This window comes from Daktulosphaira vitifoliae, unplaced genomic scaffold (genome assembly GCF_025091365.1).
Source record: "Daktulosphaira vitifoliae isolate Bord-2020 unplaced genomic scaffold, ASM2509136v1 Scaffold_4, whole genome shotgun sequence".
Lineage (NCBI taxonomy): Eukaryota > Metazoa > Arthropoda > Insecta > Hemiptera > Phylloxeridae > Daktulosphaira > Daktulosphaira vitifoliae.
The window spans coordinates 36,810,497-36,836,834 of NW_026099575.1; the positions used below are offsets into that span (position 1 = coordinate 36,810,497).

Consider the following 26,338-nt stretch of genomic DNA (forward strand, 5'->3'; position numbering starts at 1 on the left):
ATAATTGAAAAAATAAAAAAAAAGATAGAACCAAATTGTTTGTAATTTTTTTCTCTAAAATTGTTTAGTTATAATTAGGGGTTTGCATTTGCAAAATTATAATTTTTTGTATTACTGGAAAGATAAATAAAGCTATTAAACTAAATAATAATATAGAATTTCTTAAACTAAATAATTTTTTTCTTTACGTAATTTAAAAATATTCAATAGTTCTTGAGAAAATGAGTGTCTTACCAAAAATCAATCACTCTGTATACAAATAATATTCACATAAAAATATAATTGTCATAATAATCATAACATATGAACTTACGAGATTAATAATTAATCTCTTATGTAATATTATTATGTTTATTAGACTTAATTATTTGTAGTTTTTATTATTATATTTAGTTATCTGTTATTACGCCAGGGAATGAAAGTATTTTATATATAAAACGTGATGTTTTAGTATAAACTCAACAACTTAGGAACAATTGTAATTTGCGTCTATTATTGTTTCCGATAGCTTTATAGTTAGTGCGATTATTTGTTTGGAAAATTTTTGGAGAACTATAAAACTCAGTACAAATAGGTCTACTAAACCAAGAAGACTTCAAATGTAAAGTTCGGTTAGTTGCATAGATACAATATAACATAAAAACTATTTAGGAAAGATTCAGGGTCGGGTATAAACATTTGGGGACTAGGTCAAATATTTTTTGGGATTCTTTAAACGTAACAAAAAAAAATACAGACACAAAAGGGAAGTTATCAGTTGAAGAATAAGTGTTCACAAAAAAAATGTTCTAGAGTATTATATTTATTTTGTACTAATTTGATTCTTTTAACATTAGACACCTAAATTTTCTTAAAATAAATTATGACAAGAAAATTCTTATTGATATTTTTTTGTTTCGTATATGTCTTCATTATCAATTACTAAATATTTTTTAATTCATCTCTTATACCTTATAAGGATGTCAATTTTATATTTTTAAATAGCAACATATGTATTTAGCTAGATTATAAAATAGAAAATAATCTAATTAAAAAAGTGACAGTCGTCAATAACAACTTTAATCTATTATTTTGGAAGTTATTACTATTTTTTAAATTAGAGTAAAGATTAAAAGTAGTATAACCCATACCTCACTTCCATTCTAATTATTTCAATAACTACATGTACACCTGTGTCAAAAAATTATAATTATAATAAATTATTGAATATTACTAAATACTAACTCATATAATCGAACGTGTATTACAAATTTAGTTTTTTTACTAAATATCTGGATTTTTATTCTATTGTAAAATTTTAACGTACTATATTTGGTGCCTTATGATAAAAATAATGATTATTTTACTAAGTTTAAAATTTGTTTCTTGTACATTTTTTAACATAGGTAAAAGTGATTAAATTTTTTTTTGATATAAAGGCACCAAAAATGTGGGTTCTAATATCAATTTAAGAGCTTTGGCCCTAAAACCTTCCGTTTAATACAGCCCTGAAATGATTTCTTAGAATAATTAGTTAATATAAAATAAATATTACGCAAACATCTATAAAAACTAATTTTATTTTTCAAACATATTTTATGCAGAAGAAAATATTTACAAAGTTATAAATCTTTGAAGTGTATGTCCAATATGTTAACATCAATCATCTAGTGGATTTTGAACTTCGTAAAACACGTTTGTTTTATTCTTAATTTTCCAATGTTGTACCTGTGTATTTTCTGTGTAAATCAAACTAGCTAATTATTTATTTAGAAGTATTCATAAAGTATTCGATTTTTAACCGAGGTTTTCAAAAAACTTTCAAGTTGTATCTAAAGAAAATGTATATATATGAAAATTAAACATGATTCTAGTAAAGACTTCGGCAGTTTTTCATGTTATGTAATTAGGTTTGTATGTAAAATGCCCAGTGAAATTCAAGAAGCCATACTTAGAAAATAGATAAATTCCTACTAATATAATATTAAGTTTCAGTATAGCTTATATTCATCGTACATATCAGTGTCCATATAGATAATATATTTATAAGATTGCAATGTAAGTTAAAAAAATACATCTAGTTGCATTTCAGACAACGAAGCTCTTAACATTATCAATTTGGTCATGAGGAGTTTGGGCAACAATGATACGGTATTGTTCTGGGATATGTTCTATCTCTCCGACCCTCGACGTTTTATGTACGAAGACGTCAAACGAGTACCATATATATATTCTCAGGTAAATCGTGTATTTTTGATTAACGGACCTTAAAGGACTTTTTGAATAAAAACATTTTATTATATATGTCATAGGCATGGCCATACTTTCTGGTATTGTTGGCATTCGAAAATATTTTGCGAATTTGGCAAAAAAAAGGCTCGGTCCGGCTGAACGACAGCATAACGTCAATGAGTCACGCTGTCCTGCAGGAATGTGCTAAGTGGGTGACCTCAGAGTTGTTGTTTAAAGACATTAAATTAGATTGTATATAACTTCTTCTTCTTATTCCTCGCCTTAATCCCAACTACTTGAGGTCGGCCACCCTTATCCTAAACTTCCACTTGACACAATCTCCCACATCATCTACACTCACATAAGCTGTCCTCAAATCGCATTCAATAGTATCTCTCCATCTCTTTTTTGGTCTTCTTCTACCTCTTCTCCCTTCAACATTTATATCTATAACTGTTTTTAGAGCTTCCGATTCTTCTATCCTTGTAACATGACCAAACCATCTAAGTCTATTTTCTCTCATCTGATCCACGATTGACGCTACACCTATACTCGCTTTTATATGCTCGTTCCTTATTCTATCTTTTTTAGTCACTCCACTCATCCATCTAAGAATTCTCATCTCTGATACACTCATTCTCTGCTCTACTTTCTTATCAACCGCCCAACACTTATAGCTGGCCTTATTACAGTCTTGTAGAATTTACCTTTCAGCCTCATTGGAATTCTTTTATCGCATAAGACGCCATACGCTTCTCTCCACTTCAACCACCCGCATTTAATTCTGTGTCTTACATCCTCGTCAATACCACCACTCTTTTGCACAACTGACCCTAAATACTTAAAACTCTCCATCTCTCCAATCACGTCCTCTCCTATTGTCACTGACTTCCTCATTTCACCTTCTTCGTGTTCTCCTTTGTCAAACTCGTACTCTATATACTTTGTTTTACTTCTACTTATTCTTAAACCCTTTTCTTCAAGAGCTGATCTCCACATCTCTAGCCTTTGATTAATTTCCTTCCTATTTTCTCCTATTAACACTATATCGTCACCAAACAACATGCACCACGTCACTTCTCCTTGTATTTCTCTAGTAATTTCATCCATCACTATAGAGAATAAGTAAGGGCTTAAAGCAGAACCTTGGTGCACTCTTACTCTTACCCGAAAGCCTTCTGATACTCCTCCTACGCTATTTTACCCTGGTACAAGTGCCATCATACATATCTTCTATTATATTAATGTACCTATATTAGATTTTATATAACTCATATTGTGTTAATGTTACACACTATAATTGTATTTTGCTCTCAGATTGCTCTACCGTGGTTGGGAACACTGCCTTTACTTTTGGATATACGATAATTACAGAGTGTGCTCGTTACCTTGGGACTCGATACTGTTTTGGTATTGCACTGCCATATTGGTAGACTTTTGTTATTACTGGATGCACAGAGCTAGTCATGGTATTTATGTATAATTTGCAATAAGTCTACCACTAAAGAAAAAACTATTTTATTTTAGAAATTCATGTATTCTGGGCACAACATCAGGTCCACCACAGCTCGGATGAATTTAACGTGACTGTGGGCATCCGACAGTCGGTATTCCAGTCTTTAGTTGGATTTGTAAGTGATTTTTTATGATACCTTTTCCGCGTCCATAATTACACTAGTGACATAAATAATTAATATCATGAATAAATTAAAATTATATAATTTTAATTTGTTAATATTATTTTTATGATAACTTTATATTAATATTTTTTGTAGGTTTGTTACGTGCCGTTAGCTTTATTTATACCACCCGTACTATTGCTTGTCCATCAGCAGCTTAGCTTACTTTATCAAGTATGGATTCATACAGAAGCTATTCCCACATTAGGTCCCCTTGAATATTTGCTTAACACTCCAGCTCATCATAAAGTGCACCATGGTAAGTTAAATGGATAACTTAAAGCATGTAATGATAATTTTGTTATAAGCTTATTAAACAGGGAGTACCTTACGATGTCTGGATAAAAACTATGGCGGTGTATTGATTGTATGGGACAGGATCTTCGGTACGTTTCAAGAAGTTAAACCAAAAACGAAGATAACCTATGGTCTTGTGTACCCAATGAATAGATATAATCCTGTGTATTTACAAGTAAAAAATGTAAATTTGTGTTAAAATGATATATTATAGACTTCATTAAGTCTTTTTATTAGTGTTTTTACAATTATAATGTGTATAAGAAGTGGAATATGATGAATGATTGGAACAATAGATTGTGGTCTGTAATTAAAGGACCAAGTTGGATGCCAGGGTTATCGTGGACTGGTAAAGATGGAAAAAATCGTGTTTGTGTAATTGATTTTTCGTTTATTTTTTAATAAATAAACGCAATTGTCTACTTATTAACTAGTATTTTTTAAATTTTACAACCAATCAGGCTAAAGGAAAGAGAAAAAAATTCGATGTAAAAATCTCGTGGCTGCTCAAAGTTTATATATTAATTCACTTTGTTGCTTCGACCAATGGTTACTTTGCATTAGCTAAAATATCGCCAATAGTAAGTGTATAAAATAATGTGTCTTAATATCATAATATTTATTAAATAATTTCTATAAAAATCTTTCATTAGATATCTTTTAATATGCAAACTTTTATACATTTTTAACCTTACTAAAAAAAATTAACATTCGTTCACTCATCAAACAATTCATTATTTGTAATAAAACGTTTTATATATACTAATATTTAATGACAAAAATATTTTTACATAAAATATTACTTCATTACATGTATATAAATATTAGATATTCAAACACAACAACACATCACAATATAAAAAATCACATAAAACAATAATTAGTGTTATTACTTTGTACATTTTAATATTCAATAACAAAATCAATAAAAAGGATAACAATTCTTTTAACTAATAAACGGTAACAAAAGTATATACATTTTTTTATTTAAACTCTATAAAGAATTATAATTTCAGGATAATAAGGGATGATTAATTTTTTTAAAATAAAATCAGGGACGGACTGTCCACGGCATAAAAGGTATAATTGCCCTCTGTGCCGCTGTTTAAAGAGCAACAAGGATAGCTATGAATAGGAATATTAAAACGGTTATATTTAACAAAGAATTTAATAGTTATGTTTTACTATTAAATATAAATATTTTTTTAGTTTTTAATAATTTGCGTTGATAAGCGTAGGTTTGTATCTATTCACGGTCAATTGGTGTTAATGTAAAACCACTAATGTTAAAAAGAAATGATAATAAGTTAGATTTTTAATTACATTAGGCAATTATAATTTCCAGAATGTTAAAAAAAATGTAAGAATTTTTTGAAGCGAAAAAACGACAATTTTTGTATCCCTAGGTCAATAGTCCGCCTCTGTATAAAATTATCATGGTAACTATATTTATATTATAGTCAATAAACAATGATAATATTATACTTATTAATAGTTCATATGCTAATATTAAATGTAATTATAACAATTTTCAAAGAATCACATACATTCTACTGGCAATTAATTAGTAATCATAATGATAATCAAATTAATTGATACTTTTAATTTGGCACGCTAGTGAAATATTAGACTGTAAACAAATTTATGTAAAATTAAAACTATATTAAAAATATTATTAATTTAAAAAACTAAAAAATATTAAACTCAAAGCCACAAAAACTTAATGAAAAGTCGCGGATACGTATTTCGGAAACAATGTTACCATTATCAACGCTAAACACTTACTCAGTATCCTCGACTTTTCATTAAGTTATTGTGGCTTTGAGTTTAATATTTTTTAGTTTTTTAAATTAATAATATTTTTAATATAGTTTTAATTTTACTTAATTAATTAGCCACAAGTGATCAATTTTTATTATGTAAACAAATTTATTTAATATTTAATAAGTCATTAACAATAAAATATTCAAAGTGTAAAACACTATAACATTCATAAAAGGAAAATGCATAGCAATAGTATTTAATTGTTTTGACGTGGCAAAATCATGTAATTAATCACATCGTTCTTTACAAAATACGTTATAAGTAAACTGAATATTTCAACTGTCAAATCAACCGAAAACAATAACTTGATATTATTTAATGGTACAGTATCGTGTTGACATTAAACTTTTTAATGACAGGAAAGAAATTAATCTAAAAAACAACTTTAAGTTCTATCAAAAATATGAAATAATTAAGTTTTTTTATTCGAGCTTTTAAAAAACAAATGACAAAAACAAACGAAATATACAAGCATGTTAAAAGCAGTTGACTTTTATAAATAAATTCTAAAACGCTATTTATCATCGCCTTATTTTTAATTTTTTTTATAATTGAGTTAAGTGTAATAATAAAGTAAGTAACTTATTAAAAAAATTAATTCGTCATACCACCAGACTATTCATTATTAAATAATAATTTGCTATTTTTGAATAAAATTACTGTTAATTATACAATTATAAACATTAGCGTAGTTTGCATGAGTGGATGTGGTGGTTTTAGCATTCATAAAAAAATTTGTAGCCTCCTCAAATTAATTTTAGGGAGGACGGAGGAAATGAAGCAGTTTTTTCAGAAAACCTTCCCATCACATTTTTTGTCAAAATTTATGAAATAGTATGAGAGACCATAGCCCCCACAGATAATTTTTTCAAACTATATCTAGGCGTATAACTAAATTAATTAAAAAAATATATACATTATTAATTATTATATTTATTTGAAAATTTAGAAAATCATTTAAAAAATCGCATAGACGACCTAGGTTTTATTTGTCAAAATATTCTTAGATGTTTATTGTTAGCCATTTTAATTTCAAGAAATACTTTTAATGTTATACTGTTGAAAATATTTTAAATATAAATAATTTTACTGAGTAAAAATAAAAAATGTTATTTATTTTTTCAGGAAATCGATACTCCAAGTATGATGATCACTATATTTTATATTACATGGTCATTTATGAGTATAGGCATGTTATTTGAAAAGTCTCATTGGTCAACATTTTTTGAGTTATCTAGATGTTTAACTCTTTTTATTCATCTTACTTATTTTGAAAAATCTTGTTTGGAAATATTAGACGAGTCGACTATGGATGGATATCGAATATTATTTGGACCATCTACCCTTATTTGGTTTATAGCTATATTAGTAGGCTAATTTATTGACAATAGTTTAGTAATCACATTAAAAAAAACAAAATGCTGTTTAACAGCATAGTGATTTTAAATTATTAAAATAAAAAATTATTATTTTTAAGGTTCCAGATTTTTTAACAAATGAGTTAAACTTCTCATGTACAATTGTATATATAAATACATATAAAAATCAAGAATTTTTTACTAAATAAAAATACATTAGCATTGTTATATATGTTTGTTTACTATGCTTTGACGATCTTTAATTATAACTAAAGATTGTCAAAGATAATAATTATCTTAAATAATTATTATTTATTGTAAGTAAAATGTTTCATTTAGTTTTCTGTTTGACATCATTTTTATTTATTAGAACTATATTTCAAAAATGAATAAACTATATTCACACAATTAATAATTCTGTGTTACTTAAACATTTCTTCAGTGTTATTTTCAACCGGGCCAAATTCTTCTCTATCTAACGAGTTGATTAGTTCTTCGTTTTGATTACGAACTAAATTTAAAAAAAAGAAATATTATTCTGATAAACATGTTTTCATTATTACTAATTATTTAATTGTTTAGAGTAATTTTTTGTTTAAAAATATGAAGGATATTTTTATTCTTAAAAATTATTAGAATATATTCTTACAGTAAAATTGGTAAAGATTATGTGGATATTCAGAAATAATGTACACTCCAGAAAAATTTTCTTCACGCAGTTGTTATTACCAAACGCCAATACGTTTTATTTTATGTATCCCATGGGGACAATTTATTCAAGTGCTGGTTCATGAGCGATCCAACACGAGAAAGTTTGTATATATCTCGTCACATAACAAACCATTGACAAAGAGAGCTATATGTTTGCGCTCTATACTTATCATTAAACTTTAAAACGACTCTCATTATTTTTTAAACCTCATCATGCTTACACAGATAAAAAACTACCATATCATACTATCACTCTTTTTAATTTTAAATTTATATTTAAAATATTAAATAACTTTAAAATTCAAGAAAATTTCTTTGATATTCTACTTAGTGATACTTAGTGATACTTAGTTTTACTCAGTGTTATCGCAATAATATAAATTTTTAAATAACATTGTATTAATATCTCACCGAGTTCATCGATAACTGGTGCCATTCGAAGAGTAACGCCAACTAACAACATACAAGTTATTAGTAGCAGACCAGCTGTTATTATGATTGTCCATCTCGCTCTTTGAGGTAGATCATCTGGGTGTATTGTAGGGATTGGGTGAGGTTTTATTATGATCTGTCTGTCATCTTCTTGAAACTTCCTCCTTTTGTTTTTTCTTTTTATCTTAGTTTTAGGCTCATCCTCGAAATGCCGGTTGTCTTCCAACATGCCAGCGGTAGACCTGCATTTTAAAATTTATTAGTATTGGTTACACTTTAAATGTGTCAAGATAATTAACGAGTTTTGATTTTTTGAGACTTCAAACCTAATAGTTTATGAGGCATTTAAGCTCACGTAATTAATTGAACTGAATATAGGACATTATAAATAATATTTAATAATGTAATATTATAATATATTTTATATTTGTAGCATAAACACATTTTTATAATAAAAAAAAAAAATATTTTCCATTTATATTACCTTTGTAGCGCTGCAGTGAGTATGTGTCCTCCTAAATAGGGAACTCGTTTTTGGTTTTGAGACCATTCTTCGGTGGGACCAGGAAAACCATCCGATCTTACGATACCATCACAATGATGATGATGGTTTTGAAACAACTGTTCATTTTGTATGTTGTGTTTATGCTGGTGGTGATGATGAAAGTTGTGATGGTGGTGTTTATGACAAGAGTGCATACAACGGCCTTTCCTACGTTTTCTAAAAGAAAAGAAATGAAAATTCATTAGCCGTATCATAAAGCATTAGTATTATGTTTAGCAGAGAGTGTTTCAAAAGCTACAATAGACTTTTTAACATTTTATCTAATTCACATTATATAATAAATAAACAATAAAAAGTGGTAGACTATAAAAAATATACAAGCTGCTTGTTCGCACAAAAAAACTGTAGTTATACTACAGTTTGCTGTTTATTTTTATTTACATTGCATTATGTAAAAAAAATGCCACAAATAAAGTTTATTAAGTATCTATTAAAATATATTTTTATATAAAAAATACCTTTTATTAATTCTTTTATTAAACTTTGATAATCTAATTATTAATTCCAAAATAAAAATTATGTCATAGTTAAAATTTAAATAATGAAAGACTATTTACGAAGTTATCTGTTAATGCAGTCATCTATTTGCGCCTAATAACCTCTGCCCCTTGGTATGTCACAAATGAAAACTTACAAATGACTTAAACATACCAACAATTGACCAACTAGCAAAATCGCTCTACTCAAATATCCATTCAAATCTAAGTACTCATTTTAACCCCCTAATAAAGCAACTATCCTCGGCCTCCCTTCCCGATAATGCTCCAAGGAGATTAAAAAGAAGATGGCCTAGAGATCTTCTACAACAACTAATATAACAAAAAAAATTTTTTTTTAAACTTCCAAGCCGGGTGACACTGCTGAGTGTCATCCCATAAACATTAATTTCATTTCCACGTATATAATAGCTGTCATCAAATTTGCTTAATGTACTTGTTGTATAGATCGTAAATAAATTTTCTGATAAATAACAAAAAAAAAAAAATTTATTAAACAAACTATAAATTTAACGAACAAAATAACTTTCTTTTTTTATTCGTATTAGTTACTCACAATTGGCATATTTTTCAAATAAAAATTGTTAGAATCTTCCATTATTTGTATTATATAGATTTAAAAAAAATTGTTTTTTCGTAAAACTGTAATATAAATACTATTTATTAAATAGTTAATTCAATAGTTGTTTTTTATTATTGAATTAACAAAATGATAATAACTTAACTTCCACACAAAGTCAAGTTGGGTAAACTTTATAAATGTTATAAATTAAATGCTATTGAAAGTAACTAGCTCACTAAAGATTTCGTCGGAAACCATAATTGCTGTTATCGACCGACAATAAGCGAAAAGTTTTTGAACAAACCATTATAATAAAACTCAATAGGGACATACCCAAGCTTACGTTTGTTGCGTGAATTCTTCTCTGCCAATCTTTGTACAAGCAATTGGGGCTGTATCTTCGATTTCAATTTGGCATCATTAATATCCGCTTTTATTGATATAACTTTGCGATTTATTAGTGATGCCAATATATAATTCATATGATATTCATTACAACCACTCTGAAATAATATATATTATGATAGTTTTGTAGCTGTATGTTTGAATGTTCAAATAAATAATCATGGTATCAAATTATCATATCAAAATAACAATAATATTACAGATTAGGTAAAACTAAATATTATGTAAACTGTCATAACACAGAACAATTGGAAAGTGAATCAGTTTATCCAATTCTATCATTTATATTCATGATACGAACAGTCAAAATTCTCGTATAGTCAAGAGTCGAGGGTAGATATGAAATCTTGTACTTACATCGATCAGTTCCGGATCCGTAGAAATGGCTTTTTCCTGTAATCGTACTTTGTAGGTATTCATTATTCAAACCTTCAATTAATCTCCTTCAGCAGTCACATTATATTGCACTGTGGAAATGGAATAACATATTAATATACATTTCAGTAAGTTACCCTTTTTTAAATGATACATATTTTAAATATGTATTTTTTTCATCTAACTATAAGCTACGAATATAAACAGGAAACAAGTAAATCTTAAATGCCATTAAGTTTAAAAAATGAATATTAATACTTAAATAATGTCACAATATAAAAATATATTTAAACGGTTTACGCGATTAATACGTTACTAGAGCTGTTACATTTAAATAGTTGTTTATTTTATATTTGTGACGTAATAATTTATTTTTCATGAAAAGGTGAAAATACAAAAAAAAATATTCGGGGCGTATAATGTATTTTCGCATTTTCCGTTAAAAACAACATTTTTCCATTATGCATTAGTTTATTTATATATCAAAATCTGAAACGTTTTTGTAACGTAACTATATTTCCAGTCTAAGTTATTCTCTCATCTCTCTTTTTATTTTTAACAATTCTTTGTATATAATTTCACATTCAACATAAGATAATAACCTAATCGATTGTTTTTATTAATTTAAAACAATAAAATATACATTTATTTGACAGTTTATTAGTGAAAAAAGGATTATTTTAACAACAATTAAGTATTTAATTTGTCTATCCAGACACAACGGCTTATTCATTATTTTTAAAAAAATGATTATACTGGATTGGAATTAAGTCATTCAATTATAAAGAAATCTTTTCAACTCATTAATTGAAAAAAAAACCAACACTGATGTGTTGACAGCTAGAGAAATTTATTGAACAGTAATGATGATGAATTATTTTGAAAGTATAAATTGCATTTATCGGTGTAATGGCGTTTGAGTAAATTTCGTTTTTATGAGGTGAAAATTATTTAACGGAACGCATTAAATGGTTTTCAAGCACGTTTTTTTTTTATCTTGTAAAATATAAGCAAAATAATAGTTCTTGGTATAAAACTCTAACGAAGAATGTATTTATTTTTTCTTACTTTGTGCTAGATTAGAACCGTACCATTAAAGATTGTTTTTAGTTAATTTTTTTGTAATTTTTTATTTTTATAAATTAAACTTCAAAAATTAGTTCATTTTATAACTATTAAAAATAAAAAACCTGATAATTTTCTTTATAGGAAACAAAATGTGTGTCTTTAATGAGTTACACATATTTTAAGTGAAAATCAATTTTAATTTTTTAGAGTTTTTTTTCTAATTAGATTTAAAACACTTGTTTTGTTATAAATAACGTTTTTTTTTCTGATTTTATATTGATAAGTATTTTTTGTGTGTTTACTATAAATGATGCAAACGTAGGTACAAATAGAGTTTTAACTTAAAAAAAAACTTTTTTAAATCTACTCGAAATAATTTACCCAAACTTTTTTTTATTTATTTATAAATGTACTTTTATTTACAACATTATAAACATAAATTTTTTTTCCTACCACTATTGTATTTTGATTACATTTGTTGAAACCAAAACATAGTAGGCGGCCTATGTAGTTCAGTCATTAACGCGCCGTGTTTCAGTGCATAGATACTAGGGTTCGATTCCATTGCACTGGGCAATAAGGGTTTTCTGTTCTCGCTGACACAAGCAATACCTTCTAGAAGAAATATTAAATATGATTAATGATAAATAAAACAAAAATAATTAAACATTACCATTAAATATATATATAAAAATATATTATACATAAAAACGTATAAAGCAATTCTCTATTTGTGCCTACGGATGTAAAATTATCGTAATAATTTTCTTGAGAATATTCTGAAAATACAAGAATATTCTTTTTAACTTGATTATACTATATTTTACAATATTATAAAAGGGTCTTGAATCGATCAACAAGGAAAAGATTGGTCTCTTACAAATTTATTTATTTAGTCAGTATCGAAAGTAGAGGGAAGCCACACAGTGGGACCAAACGCTGATTTAGCCGGCCAAAAGTACCATTTTTAAATCAACTAATAAAAATTTTTTTTTTAGCAAATTTTTTTTATTATATCCTTATAAGGTCATGTACAAAAATTCAAGGCCAAAAATTGATATAGTAATGGTTGGGTGCTATTTAAATATCATAACACTGTATTTTTTTGTTTTTTTTCTAGGATTTTTATTATTTCTTCAATCATTTTTTCCTGCTTAATTAAAAACCTTAATTTTTTTTTTTTTAATTTAAAATGTTTAAAAAGTCATCGGCTTTCAAATTTACTAAGAAAAAATTTTTATTTCTTTTTTTTTTTAATTTTAATAATTTTTTACACACAAAAAAATGCAAATACTTATTTTACATTGTTTTTTAAAGAGTTTAACTCAAAATTACGCAATATTACGATTACACCAATACATGCATGTTGTAGAAGAACTCTTAAGCTACAATTACAAAAAAAAAAATTTTGCGTCAGATTGCATTTGAGCCCTGCACATAGAATTTCCCTATAATAAACGTGTATTTTTGTAAAAATTGTAATTTTAATCATTTCATTGGTTTTATCAGTTCGATCAACTTTATCAGCTTAAAAGTTGTAAAAATTAGATGTAATTAAAACTAATGATTCGTTAAAATTAAGTTTAAATAAAGTTTTTAATAATACACATAAAATAAAATACTATTATTACCAAAACATTTTTCTGTTTAATCAGATTGTGTTACATGTTACAAACGGCGCATCACGTCATAATAATTTGCACATATTTTTTATAAGTTTCACAGTGAATTAATTGCAGTTTTGTTTTAATTTAAAAGTTGTAAAAATTATTCTATTATTTTTAAATAATGGATAATCAAGTAGTATGTGGTAAGTGTTAACAATAATAAACTATATTAACAATAATATAATAGTATTTCTAAAATAAAACAATATTTAGTGGCACAGTAAAATTGTATAACTTATTTTATTTTATTTTATGTATATTATTAAAAACTTTATTTAAACTTAATTTTAACGAATCATTAGTTTTAATTACATCTAATTTTTACAACTTTTAAGCTGATAAAGTTGATCGAACTGATAAAACCAATGAAATGATTAAAATTACAATTTTTACAAAAATACACGTTTATTATAGGGAAATTCTATGTGCAGGGCTCAAATGCAATCTGACGCAAAATTTTTTTTTTTGTAATTGTAGCTTAAGAGTTCTTCTACAACATGCATGTATTGGTGTAATCGTAATATTGCGTAATTTTGAGTTAAACTCTTTAAAAAACAATGTAAAATAAGTATTTGCATTTTTTTGTGTGTAAAAAATTATTAAAATTAAAAAAAAAAAGAAATAAAAATTTTTTCTTAGTAAATTTGAAAGCCGATGACTTTTTAAACATTTTAAATTAAAAAAAAAAAAATTAAGGTTTTTAATTAAGCAGGAAAAAATGATTGAAGAAATAATAAAAATCCTAGAAAAAAAACAAAAAAATACAGTGTTATGATATTTAAATAGCACCCAACCATTACTATATCAATTTTTGGCCTTGAATTTTTGTACATGACCTTATAAGGATATAATAAAAAAAATTTGCTAAAAAAAAAATTTTTATTAGTTGATTTAAAAATGGTACTTTGGCCGGCTAAATTAGCGTTTGGTCCCACTGTGAGCCACCTCTACTTTCATTACTTTTATTTAACATTTTTCATTAGCCTACTTATTTTTTATAAAATAATACACCTCCCTTAATATTGTACACTGTTCATTAAGATTATCTAATTATAATGCTATTTTTCTATTATAATTTATAATTTTGTTTTCACATAATTATTTTTATAAAAAATTCCTAAAATTAATATAATATATTATAGTAAGTTTCATAATTTATTTTAAGTATTTATTTTCTTTAAATTAAAATTAATATATTTGACCAACATCATTGTATATTTGTTCAACATTTAGTTTGTTAACCAAAAATAATAAAGGAGTAAAATAAAAATGGAAGGCATAGTATGAGCCATCAATTCGACCATTATATTTAGCAATTATAATTTAGTTTTAACACTAACCGTCAGTTATCAATGTTAACATTATCAACCGTTAAATCATTCTTAATTTTAAAGTTAATTAATTGTAATAAAGTTTTAAGATGCAAATGATGATTAAAAAACATTTCATTTATTTAAAATTAAAAAAAATTTATATTATACAAAAAAAAAAAATAGATTTCAACATTTGGTAACACCAGTTTGAAGGCGCCGTAATAACGTTTAACGAATCAATTTTTTTTGACAACTATTGAGTCATTAATCTGGTTTTATTTAATCTATCATGTGATCATCTACTAAATAAAAAATTATTTTTTTATAATTCAATTTTCGAGTTTGATTGAATTTCTGTAATAAATTATTTAGTTTTATTTTTATTTTTATAATATATATTCTTGTAATAATTTGTAGAAAAATAATACAGTTATCGAGAATATTCTTTCGTTACATAACCATATACTATAGACTACGTATTTAATCGTTTAGTTTTTATTTTAAGTGCATGTACGATAAATCACTGTAGTAAATCTACTCACACGAGAACAAGACTGAAAATCTAATTTTTGAACAAAGCAAGGAAAATGGTGAAGTACTAATTACAATATAAAATCTGCTTGTATACCTTTATAAATAGCCTTTTTTAAAAGTTGTAAGAGTTTAATAATAGTGTTGTAGTGTGCAAATTTAAACCATCTAAGTTCATATTAGTACTGAGTGCTTTCATTCATCTTTTAAATAAACTAAATTTTACTTTAAGAATGAAATTATTAAAAAAATGTCGAGACTTATTTAATGACTTTTTTAAAACTAGAAATTTTATTTTATATACATTTTATAAATCGTGTAAGCGATATTTTTAGAAAAGAGTGAAATTTTCTGTGAACATTTATTTTTTTCTTTAAAATTCTCTCAATCAAACCATTTCTGTTTTCTTAGAGGTAAAGTTAGACGATTTTTGAAAATATGTCAACCACTACAATATCTTCTGCTTTCTATTTTTACGACGCAGTAATCTTTTTCCGGTATAATAAGGGTGTAACGATCCATCATAAGATTGTGTCACTTTTTACTCCACATGTTCAAGTGTGTTAACGTCTTTATAGACGAATAAAGTACGCAACAATAAATATATATATATTATTTTCTTAGTGCTAAAAATTGTCAATTGAATTTTTGTATCTCAAAAATTTTTCAATAGATACATGATCTTTGACGAATCCTTTAGTCAGCAAATACAAGTGTTCAAAAAGATTTCTCATATTATTTCCCATCGGAAAACGTTGTTCTGCCTAACATTTATTTCAACATTGTTTTTAGAACTTTTGTCTTTAACGAATAATTTGTTCGAGAAAAAATTACATATTTATAATAAAAATGTATCATAATAGTAAATCTCATTTATTTCTTGTTTTTTGGGACAATTTCTTTATTTTATAGAAAATTCATTTCGCGTATAACAATTGTGGTGTTAATAAGTAAAATAATTTTTATTTACTATTTGTAGTTTCAATGAAAAGTTGAGAACGTTTTACAAAGTGTTTTTTAAAGTCTATTCATAAAAATTCGTCCACACTAAGCTGCGACCCCAAAGTACTGGTTTAAAAAAAATATTAATTTTAGCTTCAATGCTAAGTTAAGAATGTATAAATTTTATCATAATGTGTTTATCTATTTATTTTTTTATTTTTGTGTCTGTCACTACTTTTTTTCAGCTCTCACTGAACCGATTTTTCTCAACAATTTTTAAAATTGGTAAATTGCGACATTTTTTTAAAAAATTGCCATAACTTATTGAAAAATGAACAAATCAAAATAATTTCTTTTTATATTGAAACTTTAGATATTTTCCTTTCGTTTAATATATATTTTTTCAAAATCTAACCCTTTACATGTCCACATTGCGGGATTTCAATAGCAACATTTGCACAAAAATTTAATTTTTTCAACTTAACTTTATAAAATATTCCAGAAATACTGGGTCCTCTAAACATATGTTAAATTAAAGCTCATGTTACGTAATATAAAATAATAAAAAAAAAATTGGTCTGACGACCTCTTATCTACGTGCAAATTGCTGCCATAGTTAAAAACGTGCTATTTTTGTGTTAAAACTTTTGATTTTAGATTTAACTTTTTGAAAAATGTATGGATCAACACGTTTTTTTTTTAGAAATCCAATTTTTCTTATACAGTGGGGCATTCAAAATTTGAAAACTACGTATAAAAAGTTAACTTTTTCAACTTAAGTTTTGACAATTTTCCTGAAATACTCCATCCTTTAAACATATGATAAATTAAAGCTTATTTTACGTACTATAATTTAAGAAAAACAAATTTGTCCCGACGACTTGCCTTTTGTATGTAAACCATTTTTTTCTATTATAATTTTTTAAATTTAAATTTAAATTTTGAAAAAGTATTAATTATTTATTCCTATTTTTTTTATATGTTAATACTTGTTTTTAATTAATGATTAATAATATAAAAAATTAGTGGTGATGGAAAAAATCTAATTACAGATTAGAAATCAAGGTTAAAAATGATCTTAGAATAAGTATATTTTGAAAATAATGAAAATTCCTTCTAGACCATTTACTCATAATTAATAATCAACGAAAAGTTTTGTATCAAGTCATCCAAATTTTATACATGTTTGCCTAAAAAGTAACAACTACTTTATAAATTCTACGTATAAATTACAATACTAAATGATTTAATATCAATTTCATACTAAATTTAATTACTATAATTAGTATTTATTCATATATTATACTTATAAATCATGAATAATGAAAGAAATAGGAGTTAATTTTGCTTTTGGAATAATTCTCCAATTTCTTAAAATTAAACACTGTCAGATATCATCTATACTTGTCCCAACTATCCCACGTCCACACTGTGCTACTGTTTTTAAGATGATAAAATTCTATATAAATACGAAGTATTATTAATGAGCGTGGCTATTTATTATTAATAAATATAATTTTTGGACTTTTGTTGTGTACATTTTTTATACATTATTTCTTAGAAATTGAATCAGATAGGAATATATATTAATATAAGTAGTCGTAGTTTTTTTTTTGCATACGTATTCGCTGTGTTTAAAAGAACATTCCCCAAAAAATTCATTTAATAATTCATATTTCTACATGTTTACATGTAAAAAAACTACACTAAGACTTTTCTAGTTTTTCAAAAATTTATAAATACTGAAGACTAAATGAAAAAAATATCAACATCCTCGTTTTTTATTCTCTATTTTTTAATTTACAATAAATAACATTATAGAAAATCTTATTGAAATCTTATTGAAATGTTTAAAAATGTTTGTAAAAAAAAAAAAAAAAGAAGTCTTGGCAAATGAAAAATAATATGAACTTTACTATTGTTTGGTGAAAAACAATTCCAAGACTCAGTTAGTAAAATTTATAAAATGTGTTTTTAGCTTCGATGCGAAGCTGAGAAGGTATTAATTTTACTATGATGTGTTTTTTTTTTTTTTGTGACTGTTACCACTTTTTCTCAGCTCTCACCGAACCGATTTCTTTCAATAATACGTCAAAAGATCACAAATCGTATCTAGTCGAAGACATTACCCTCAAAAATTGAGGGTATTTTCCTTCGTTCCCCGTAAATGGGGGAAACCTCCAAAAAAATTACAAATTTAAAAATCGCTAATTTTCGAAATTTTTAAATTTTTTTTTACTTAAAACAGCCATAACTTTTTCAAAAATAAACAAATCATTATAATTTTTATTTAAATAGATGCTTGATGTCTTTACTTATCATTTGGTATATTTTTTTATAAATTTAACCCTTTACTAGCCCACAGGGGGGATTCAAAATGACAACTTTTTCACAAAAAATTAACTTTTTCAACTTTTGAAAGTGTTCCGGAAAGTCTGACACTTTTATATATATCTTAAATTAAATATAATGTAATAGACTTTATTATGAAAAAAAATATTTGACTTCTGGACATGTCTTCGTGGTGAAAATGGCTACCGAATGCTATTTTCGTGTGAAAATTCTTGATTTTATTTTTTACATTTTTAACTTTATAACGCTATAACTTATTGAAAAGTGTATGGATCAACACAATTTTTTTATGAGAAATAATATTTTTTAATAATCTCTTTTTCATTCAGGATATTAATAAGAAAATAGCAGATCATGTAGCTTTTGGAATAATCCACCAATTTTTTAAAATTAAACACTATCTAAAGATTTGCATGGAAGCGTTTTTTTTTATAGTGATTTTAATCACTGTCAGATATCATTATACTTGATCCAACTATGCTACGTCACTACTGTGCCGCGACCCCCCTGTGCTGGGTATTTTTAATTTTATATCATGTCTTTAGACTCTATTGAAGTCAAAAATAGTTACGTACCGCATCTGAGAAAATAGAAATTAATTTACGTATATTGAAGTCTTAATTTACGTTTAAATTAATTATTTATTAAAAATATCTAAACAATTTTAGAAAAACTTATAAAAAGATGCGAGAAAAACACATATAGCAGTGAGAATAATTAAGTACTTAACATGATTATATAGTATGTATGATTCAGAGCATTGAGCGGTTGACAAGAAAGTAGAGCAAAGAATGAGTGTAGCAGAGATGAGAATGCTTAGATGGATGAGTAAGAGTGACTAGAAATGATAGAATATATGAAACGGCTACCGTACAAGATGTCCAACTGGTCTCAAACACTTTATTCTTTAGGTCTTTTCTATCTCTAACTACTTTATTTCTTCTCACCTGTTGGCCTCGCGTACATCCAAAATGGAACAATTCGCCTAAATTTTGTTCAGGACTCCTGTTACTTTTTGATAAAATTCTACACTGGCTGTCAACCTGACGCAATGTCATTAATCGTCTCTTGTGACTGGCAGAGGGGCCGTGAAAGTATCCTTATCCCCTTTCCACAGGAAAACATTTAAATATAAATTATACTTTTCATTTATTTTAATAAAAAACGATAGTACAATATGGACGTGGAATAGTTGGGACAAGTATAGATGATATCTGACAGTAATTTTAATTACTATCATAAGAAACGGTTCAATGCAAATCTGTAGTTAGAATTTAGTTCTGAGATATTGGTTCATATTTACAAACACAAAATCTATTCATATTTCCTTAATTATATCCTAATTAGTAGTTTTTAGATTTAAAAGTATAATTTATGAATTTTTTTTTATAGCAATCAAATATAGTAGGAAATTAATATTAAATAATTTAATATTGTAAATTTTACGGAGAAATAATAAAAATTGATTAAGTAGTATATTTTGTTGTTTTATGACAAACATGTATAAAAATTTAAATGCTTGATGCAATACTATATAACATTTGTTTTTATTCACTTATGAATAAATACATTGGTCTACAAGGAACTTTCATTAGCATCAAAAATATATTTTTCTAAATCAACTTTTCGCACAGTTTTCAAATCTTAAATTAGATTTTCTCTATTACTTCTAAGTTTTGATATTATAATTAATCAAAAAATGAGTATTTACATATAAATAAATTATTAAAAATAAAAAAAGAGTTGTTTTTAAATTATTACTGATTTTGATTTTTATTATGTTAAAAATAACCAGTGCAAAATGTCATTTTAAACCTATTCTTTTGGTCCTTTAAAGTTGATTTTTATGAAAGTTTATATTAAAAAAATTTTAATTTGTTACCATGACTTTTTGCTCAACTTGAAAGTTTGAAATTGACATCATTAAATAGAATATTTTATGATATTTTAAAAAAATAGTATTGTTAAGATTAATATGTAGTCAGGAAATTGTATAATTACTATTAACAGTAAATAAATTTATCAGAAAAGCTCAATATTTATTTTTTGCATTTTTATTGTAACATTTCTAAGTAACTTTTGGTTTTTAAAAAGATCCCACAATTGAAATATTCAGAATTTAATTAATTTAAATAATTATTTATTTTTACAAAAAAACCAATCAAAAAGTTATTAAAAAAATCTACTCAATGGATCAAAGTATAAAATTTGATTATAATTTTAAAAATTTATTGTTAAATTCAGGTGAAACTAAAAATCAAGTTTTTTTTTTAGAAATAATTTTTATAGCAACATGTTACCAAGACAATTGGAATATTATAGACTGGTAGTAACATACACACAAATAGAGTTAAATTTATAAATTACAAAAAAAAATTATTTAGCCATTTTCACCGTGAAGACAAACTAAAGTTCTAATTTTTTTTTTTCCATAATTAACTATATTACATAAGGTTAAATATGAGATGTATAAAAGTGTCAGTATTTCCGTTTAACTTTTAAAAGTTAAGTTGAAAAAATAAATTTTTTTTTCGAAAAAGTTATCATTTTAAATCCTCCACTATGGGCAGATGAAGGGTCAGATTTACAATAAACATAAATTAAATGATAGGTAAATTTATAAATATCTATAAAAAAAAAATTGTTTCTATTCGTGTATTTTTCAAATATAATGGCAGTTTTAAATAAAAAAATTGAAAACAATTAAAAAATTAGCGATTTTTAAATTTGTAATTTTTTTGGAGATTTTCCCCATTTACGGGGGAATGTGGGAAATTTTTTTATTTTTTAAGGGTAATGTCTTTGATTAGATACGTTTTGTGTTCTATTGACGTATCGTTGAAAGAAATCGGTTCGGTAAAAGCTGAAAAAGGTGATAATAGACACACACAAAAAATAAACCACACACACATCATAGTAAAATTAATACCATCTCAGCTTCGCATCAAAGCTAAAAATAACCTATCTATAAGTATGTAATTATTAGCTATTTTCGACTATTTAAAAAGAAAGTCTATGAATTTTTAGTAAATTAATTTCTAAGACAAGGTAACAATGCAATATTGAAGCTGTCTTCTTTTGCAAATTCATAATTTGCGTCGTAAAATGAAGGAGTTCTCGATAATTACTATCTTAAAATAAATATTGATGAATAGTGAAATTTAGTTAATAATTTTGTACATTAAGTGATGAACTATTAAGCACTTAAATCTTACCAAGATTATAAGAAGTGACAATTCCTAATTAAATTATTTTAATTAAATTTTGTACAAGAAACTTTTACTTAAAATAAAAAATATTAGAAATAATATAGGAGGCTAGATGTTATAAATATTATAATTAACCATGTAATTGACTTTTCCTTTATTTACTTTTATTCTTAAAATGAACATTAGATATATATCTCGGATTACATTTTCAATTAATGTAATATATGATGATTAAGTTATAATAAATAAATATATTTTATGGTTTAACAGCTGAGAAGCATAATTTTCGATAATTCACAGTAATATTAATTAAATTTTAAAGATTTTCAAGTAACACAACTCTTTGTATAATCAATTAGTTAAATATTTTACCATACACCTACACAAACGAATTTGTTTCGCTATTTAAAATTAAAAAAATTATATAAATTCTAATGTGATCTGACATTAAACTCAGAAAAATTAAATTGTCAAGGTACATTTAATAGTACTAAAGAATATATTATAAAACTGTCGTTAAAAAAGTAATTAGTTCAAACAACAAAGAGCGATTTTTAAGACGCTTCAAATGAAATTAAGTGTAATGGATTTTAAATAAACATGGATTTTACATTTTTATATGCGATTACTTTCGATAGAAAACAACACCTTATCGATTGGTCACGTAACTATACAAGCGGTTTGACCTTCAGTATTATTATTATGAGCATTATTTTTTTAATTTGACATAAATTTCTACACAAAAATTTCAAGTAATATCAATTATAAACATATTTAAAGTTACTTTCAATAAAATTCATTGAAAATATTGTGTAATAAAAATTGTACACAAAATAATTTTATCGCAAAAATATTGTTGGTACATTCCACTAGGTTAATCATTTTAAGAACTATAAGTCATCAGAACATTTTTTTAATAAGCAAAATCTGAAATCATACTTTTAAACACGAATAAATTATTTAAAAATTATAAATTGATGCAATAAGTTTTATAAATAAAGAAAGTCTGAGTTAAAANATGCAATAAGTTTTATAAATAAAGAAAGTCTGAGTTAAAATGTATATAAAAAAACCAAATTTTATTACTAAGGGTTGTAACTTAAAGTACTTTATATTGTTATAATAAATAATTAAAAACACAAAAGTAATAATAATAGAAACATTTATTAGTCATAAAATTAAGTTTATTAAAAAGTAAACAATAATCAATTATTATTTTCTGTAGGTACAATAATGAATAATAAAAAAATGTTTTATTTGTTTATCCATAGTAAACAAAAATTATAAATTAATATTTTTTTTGGCGCTTGTAGTAAAATTATTTTATCTTAAAATAATAGTCCGTTAAAAAAAGTTAAATTATGTATTTTTTTAAATTGACGGAAGACAATTGTTTATAATATATTGTTAAGGCACCTCCCTCATTGACAGTAATATTGATAATATACTATATATATAGTATATGAGCGGGGGTCTATAGTAAAAAAATTATTAAAATTAAATTGATTTATTTAGCTTCAGTAGCGTCTGTCTTGAAAAATAAAATATATCAAAATTTGATGTTTTTAATGATCGAGAATCGAGTTAAAGACTGATAATTTCGATTTCTTGACAAATTCTTCATAAATATTCTTAATCCTTTTAGTATTGGGTAAATATTTAAATCATTAAATGTTTGTACAAGTAGTCTACTCTTAATATTTATGTTTGAACCACAAATATTTTTACGACAATATTTAATAAAAAAATAATTATTTGCATATGTTAATTCATTTCTTATTATTTTGTGGCTTACGTCGATTTTCAAATAAGTGGTTCAGATAAATTCAAATAAATAGTAAATACTAAATACGGTTTTAATTCATGAACAATATTCTGATCATTATATCAGTATCATTTTGTGCTTCGTTCTTAATTTTAGCATTTCAAAACGACGATGTAATAACTACCACGTTTAGTAAATTTTAAGAAAATAATTGAATACAAATTTAGTAATTTATTCTTCAGAGAATTAAAACGTAAGATTGTATATTTAGTTAAATTAAGTACAATTTGTATTTATTGTTAGTTAAAGTATTCTGAAATGTATCTTTGTACATGAAATATGTACTCAAGTAACCGAAATCGCAAAAAAATTATAATATTTAATATCTTGACGTGACAATAGATTAAGCTGCTGGTCATGGCATTGGTAGACGCTTACTGAATGGAAAATTAATATTAGTTTATTTGTTGTCTAAAATTGTTTCGTTCATTCATGCATCTTAAATAAAGTTCACTGTGTAATAAATGTCGACGACCGTCGAGTAAACTATTTCTTGGCATGCAATCAATTGTATACTAGCAAACAAAAACGATACTACAAGTTGACGATGAAGGATTATTCATTTGGAATAAATAGGTCACTAAAGAATACCAAATTTATAACCATAAAAAAAATTAGCTATTCAAAAATGAAGTTGATTAAACATAATAAAGTATTAATATATATACTAATTTTCAGTAATTTTTTGTGGCTTTTGAGTTTAATATTTTTTAGTTTTTAAATTAATAATAGTTTTAATTTTATTTAATTTTTAAGAGGTTGATTAAGTCTAACAAAAACTATCATTTATGTAATATAGAGGATATACAGCTAGATTTTGACATCATTAATGACTTTTGATCTAGTAAATATTTTATGATACTATTTTTTTAAAATAACTTTTACATTTTTGAACAATGTGAAAAGCATATTTTGTAATATTTGTCTCTAATGGATATTTAAACCAGGTGAATACAGCTAGGATTCTTTACATGTATTACATCAATCGTTAGTATAATTTTCGATTTTACATTAAACGTATGGTTTAATCAATTCTAAATATGATTTATTTTTAGATCTTTTCATAAAATACTTAATTAATGTAAACGTCAAAATGTTTAGTATGAATTTTTAATAGTTTATTATAAAACCATCTTATCTGATGATATATAAACTCCAATTTGAGTTTTCACATAAATAAACAAAAAATATACAAACAACTGTTATACAGCCGTCAAAGGAAAAGAAAGGTTATGAATAATAAAATTATGTTATGTTATTTTAATTCAAAGGAAAATATTTATGCCACCATCTTTTCAATTATTCTGAATATTTAACAAAAAAAAAATTTTACATTCAAATATATTATTTTTTATAAATTTCTTTTGATTTTTGTTTTTTTTTTTTGTATTGCAAAATAATTTTATATACAACTTTTTTTATTTAAAAATGAAATTTGTCATCTGAAACTAGAAATTATGAAATTTTATATTAAAAAATATTTATTGATAAATTCATAAATTAATAGATAAATAAATAACAAATAAGAGTAGCAAGATTATGCCAAATATATATATAAATAATCAAATTAAATTAATACTGAATGTATATTTAAGAAGATTATTTGGAGTTGTTTCAAAAATTTCAATGTTTTCAACTAACTTACAACGATTCTTTTCTAATGTATTTTAAACCTAAAAAAACGGTAGCACAGTGGGGTCGAGGCACAGTGTGGACGAGGCATAGATGGGACAAGTATAGATGATATCTGACAGTGATTAAAATCACTATCATAAGAAACGCTTCGATGCAAATCTGTAGATAGTGTTTCCTTTAGAGAAATTGGTGAAATATTTTAAAAGCAACATGAACTCTTATTTCTTTAATTATATCCTGATTAGTAGTTCTTTGATTTTAAAATATAATATATGAATAAATACTAATTATAGTTTTTAAATTTAGTATGAAATTGTGAGGCCAGCTATGATGTATGGTTCATAGTGTTGGGCGGTTGATAAGAAAGTAGAGCAGAGAATAAGTGTAGCAGAGATGAGAATGCTTAGTTGGATGAGTGGAGTGACTAGAGAAGATAGGATAAGGAACGAGCATATAAGAGGAAGTATAGGTGTTGCGTCAATCGTGGATAAGATGACAGAAAATAGACTTAGATTGTTTAGTCATGGTATGAGGAAAGAAGAATCGAAAGCTGTAAGAACAGTTATAGAAATGAATGTTGAAGGAAGAAGAGATAGAGGAAGACCAAAAAAGAGATGGAGGGATGCTATTGAATGCGATTTGAGGACAGCTGATGTGAGCGTAGAAGATGTGGGAGATCGTGTCAAGTGGAAGCTTAGGATAAGGGTGCCCGACCCCAAGTAGTTGGGATTAAGGCAAAGAAAAAGAAAAATATTACCAGATATTCCGGTGGCAATTGACATAATATGATTGTTATTTCGGAATGTACAATTTAGCGTTTAGTTGGGTTTAAATAATATAGCGTCAAATCAATTACCTACTCTATCGGTTGTATCTCAAT

General features: G+C 25.3%; 2 protein-coding genes across 9 annotated transcripts in view; one reads left to right on the top strand and one right to left on the bottom strand.

The window, feature by feature from the left end:
• Nucleotides 1-415: 415 nt before the first annotated feature.
• LOC126905783 (alkylglycerol monooxygenase-like) lies at nucleotides 416-7,388 on the top strand. Of its 3 annotated transcripts, none has more exons than XM_050685832.1 (10): nucleotides 416-611; nucleotides 2,061-2,217; nucleotides 2,292-2,419; nucleotides 3,529-3,680; nucleotides 3,739-3,842; nucleotides 3,987-4,149; nucleotides 4,211-4,371; nucleotides 4,425-4,562; nucleotides 4,649-4,768; nucleotides 7,137-7,388. In XM_050685832.1, the coding sequence occupies exons 2-10, from the start codon at nucleotides 2,104-2,106 to the stop codon at nucleotides 7,386-7,388; spliced, it is 1,332 nt and encodes a 443-aa protein (XP_050541789.1). In that variant the 5' UTR covers nucleotides 416-611; nucleotides 2,061-2,103. The 3 variants fall into 3 exon arrangements, with proteins under 3 accessions (XP_050541789.1, XP_050541788.1, XP_050541790.1); XM_050685831.1 differs by having other exon boundaries at nucleotides 2,072-2,217; XM_050685833.1 differs by having other exon boundaries at nucleotides 2,072-2,217; nucleotides 4,211-4,362.
• Nucleotides 5,386-26,338, bottom strand: part of LOC126905794 (uncharacterized) — a 31,040-nt gene continuing 10,087 nt past the window's right edge. For 2 of the 6 annotated variants that reach the window (XM_050685854.1, XM_050685857.1), the window contains exons 2-7: nucleotides 12,438-12,599; nucleotides 10,899-11,008; nucleotides 10,470-10,639; nucleotides 8,997-9,233; nucleotides 8,492-8,754; nucleotides 5,386-7,880 (exon numbers count right to left, since the gene is read on the bottom strand). In XM_050685854.1, the coding sequence (XP_050541811.1) occupies nucleotides 7,792-7,880; nucleotides 8,492-8,754; nucleotides 8,997-9,233; nucleotides 10,470-10,639; nucleotides 10,899-10,961 (822 nt within the window). In that variant the 5' untranslated portion in view covers nucleotides 10,962-11,008; nucleotides 12,438-12,599 and the 3' untranslated portion in view covers nucleotides 5,386-7,791. Of the gene's footprint in view, nucleotides 7,881-8,491; nucleotides 8,755-8,996; nucleotides 9,234-10,469; nucleotides 10,640-10,898; nucleotides 11,009-12,422; nucleotides 12,600-26,338 lie in introns of all 6 variants that reach the window. The other 4 variants (XM_050685855.1, XM_050685859.1, XM_050685858.1 and 1 more) reach the window with 3 other exon arrangements.

Excerpts from the sequence above, each read along its gene's own strand:
- LOC126905783 (XM_050685832.1), top strand. The coding sequence starts at position 2,104 with ATGAGGAGTTTGGGCAACAATGATACGGTATTGTTCTGGGATATGTTC. Across the intron at positions 4,372-4,424 it reads TGTATTTACAAGTAAAAAAT|TGTTTTTACAATTATAATGT; the intron begins GTAAATTTGTGT and ends TCTTTTTATTAG. Across the intron at positions 4,563-4,648 it reads ATGGAAAAAATCGTGTTTGT|GCTAAAGGAAAGAGAAAAAA; the intron begins GTAATTGATTTT and ends ACAACCAATCAG.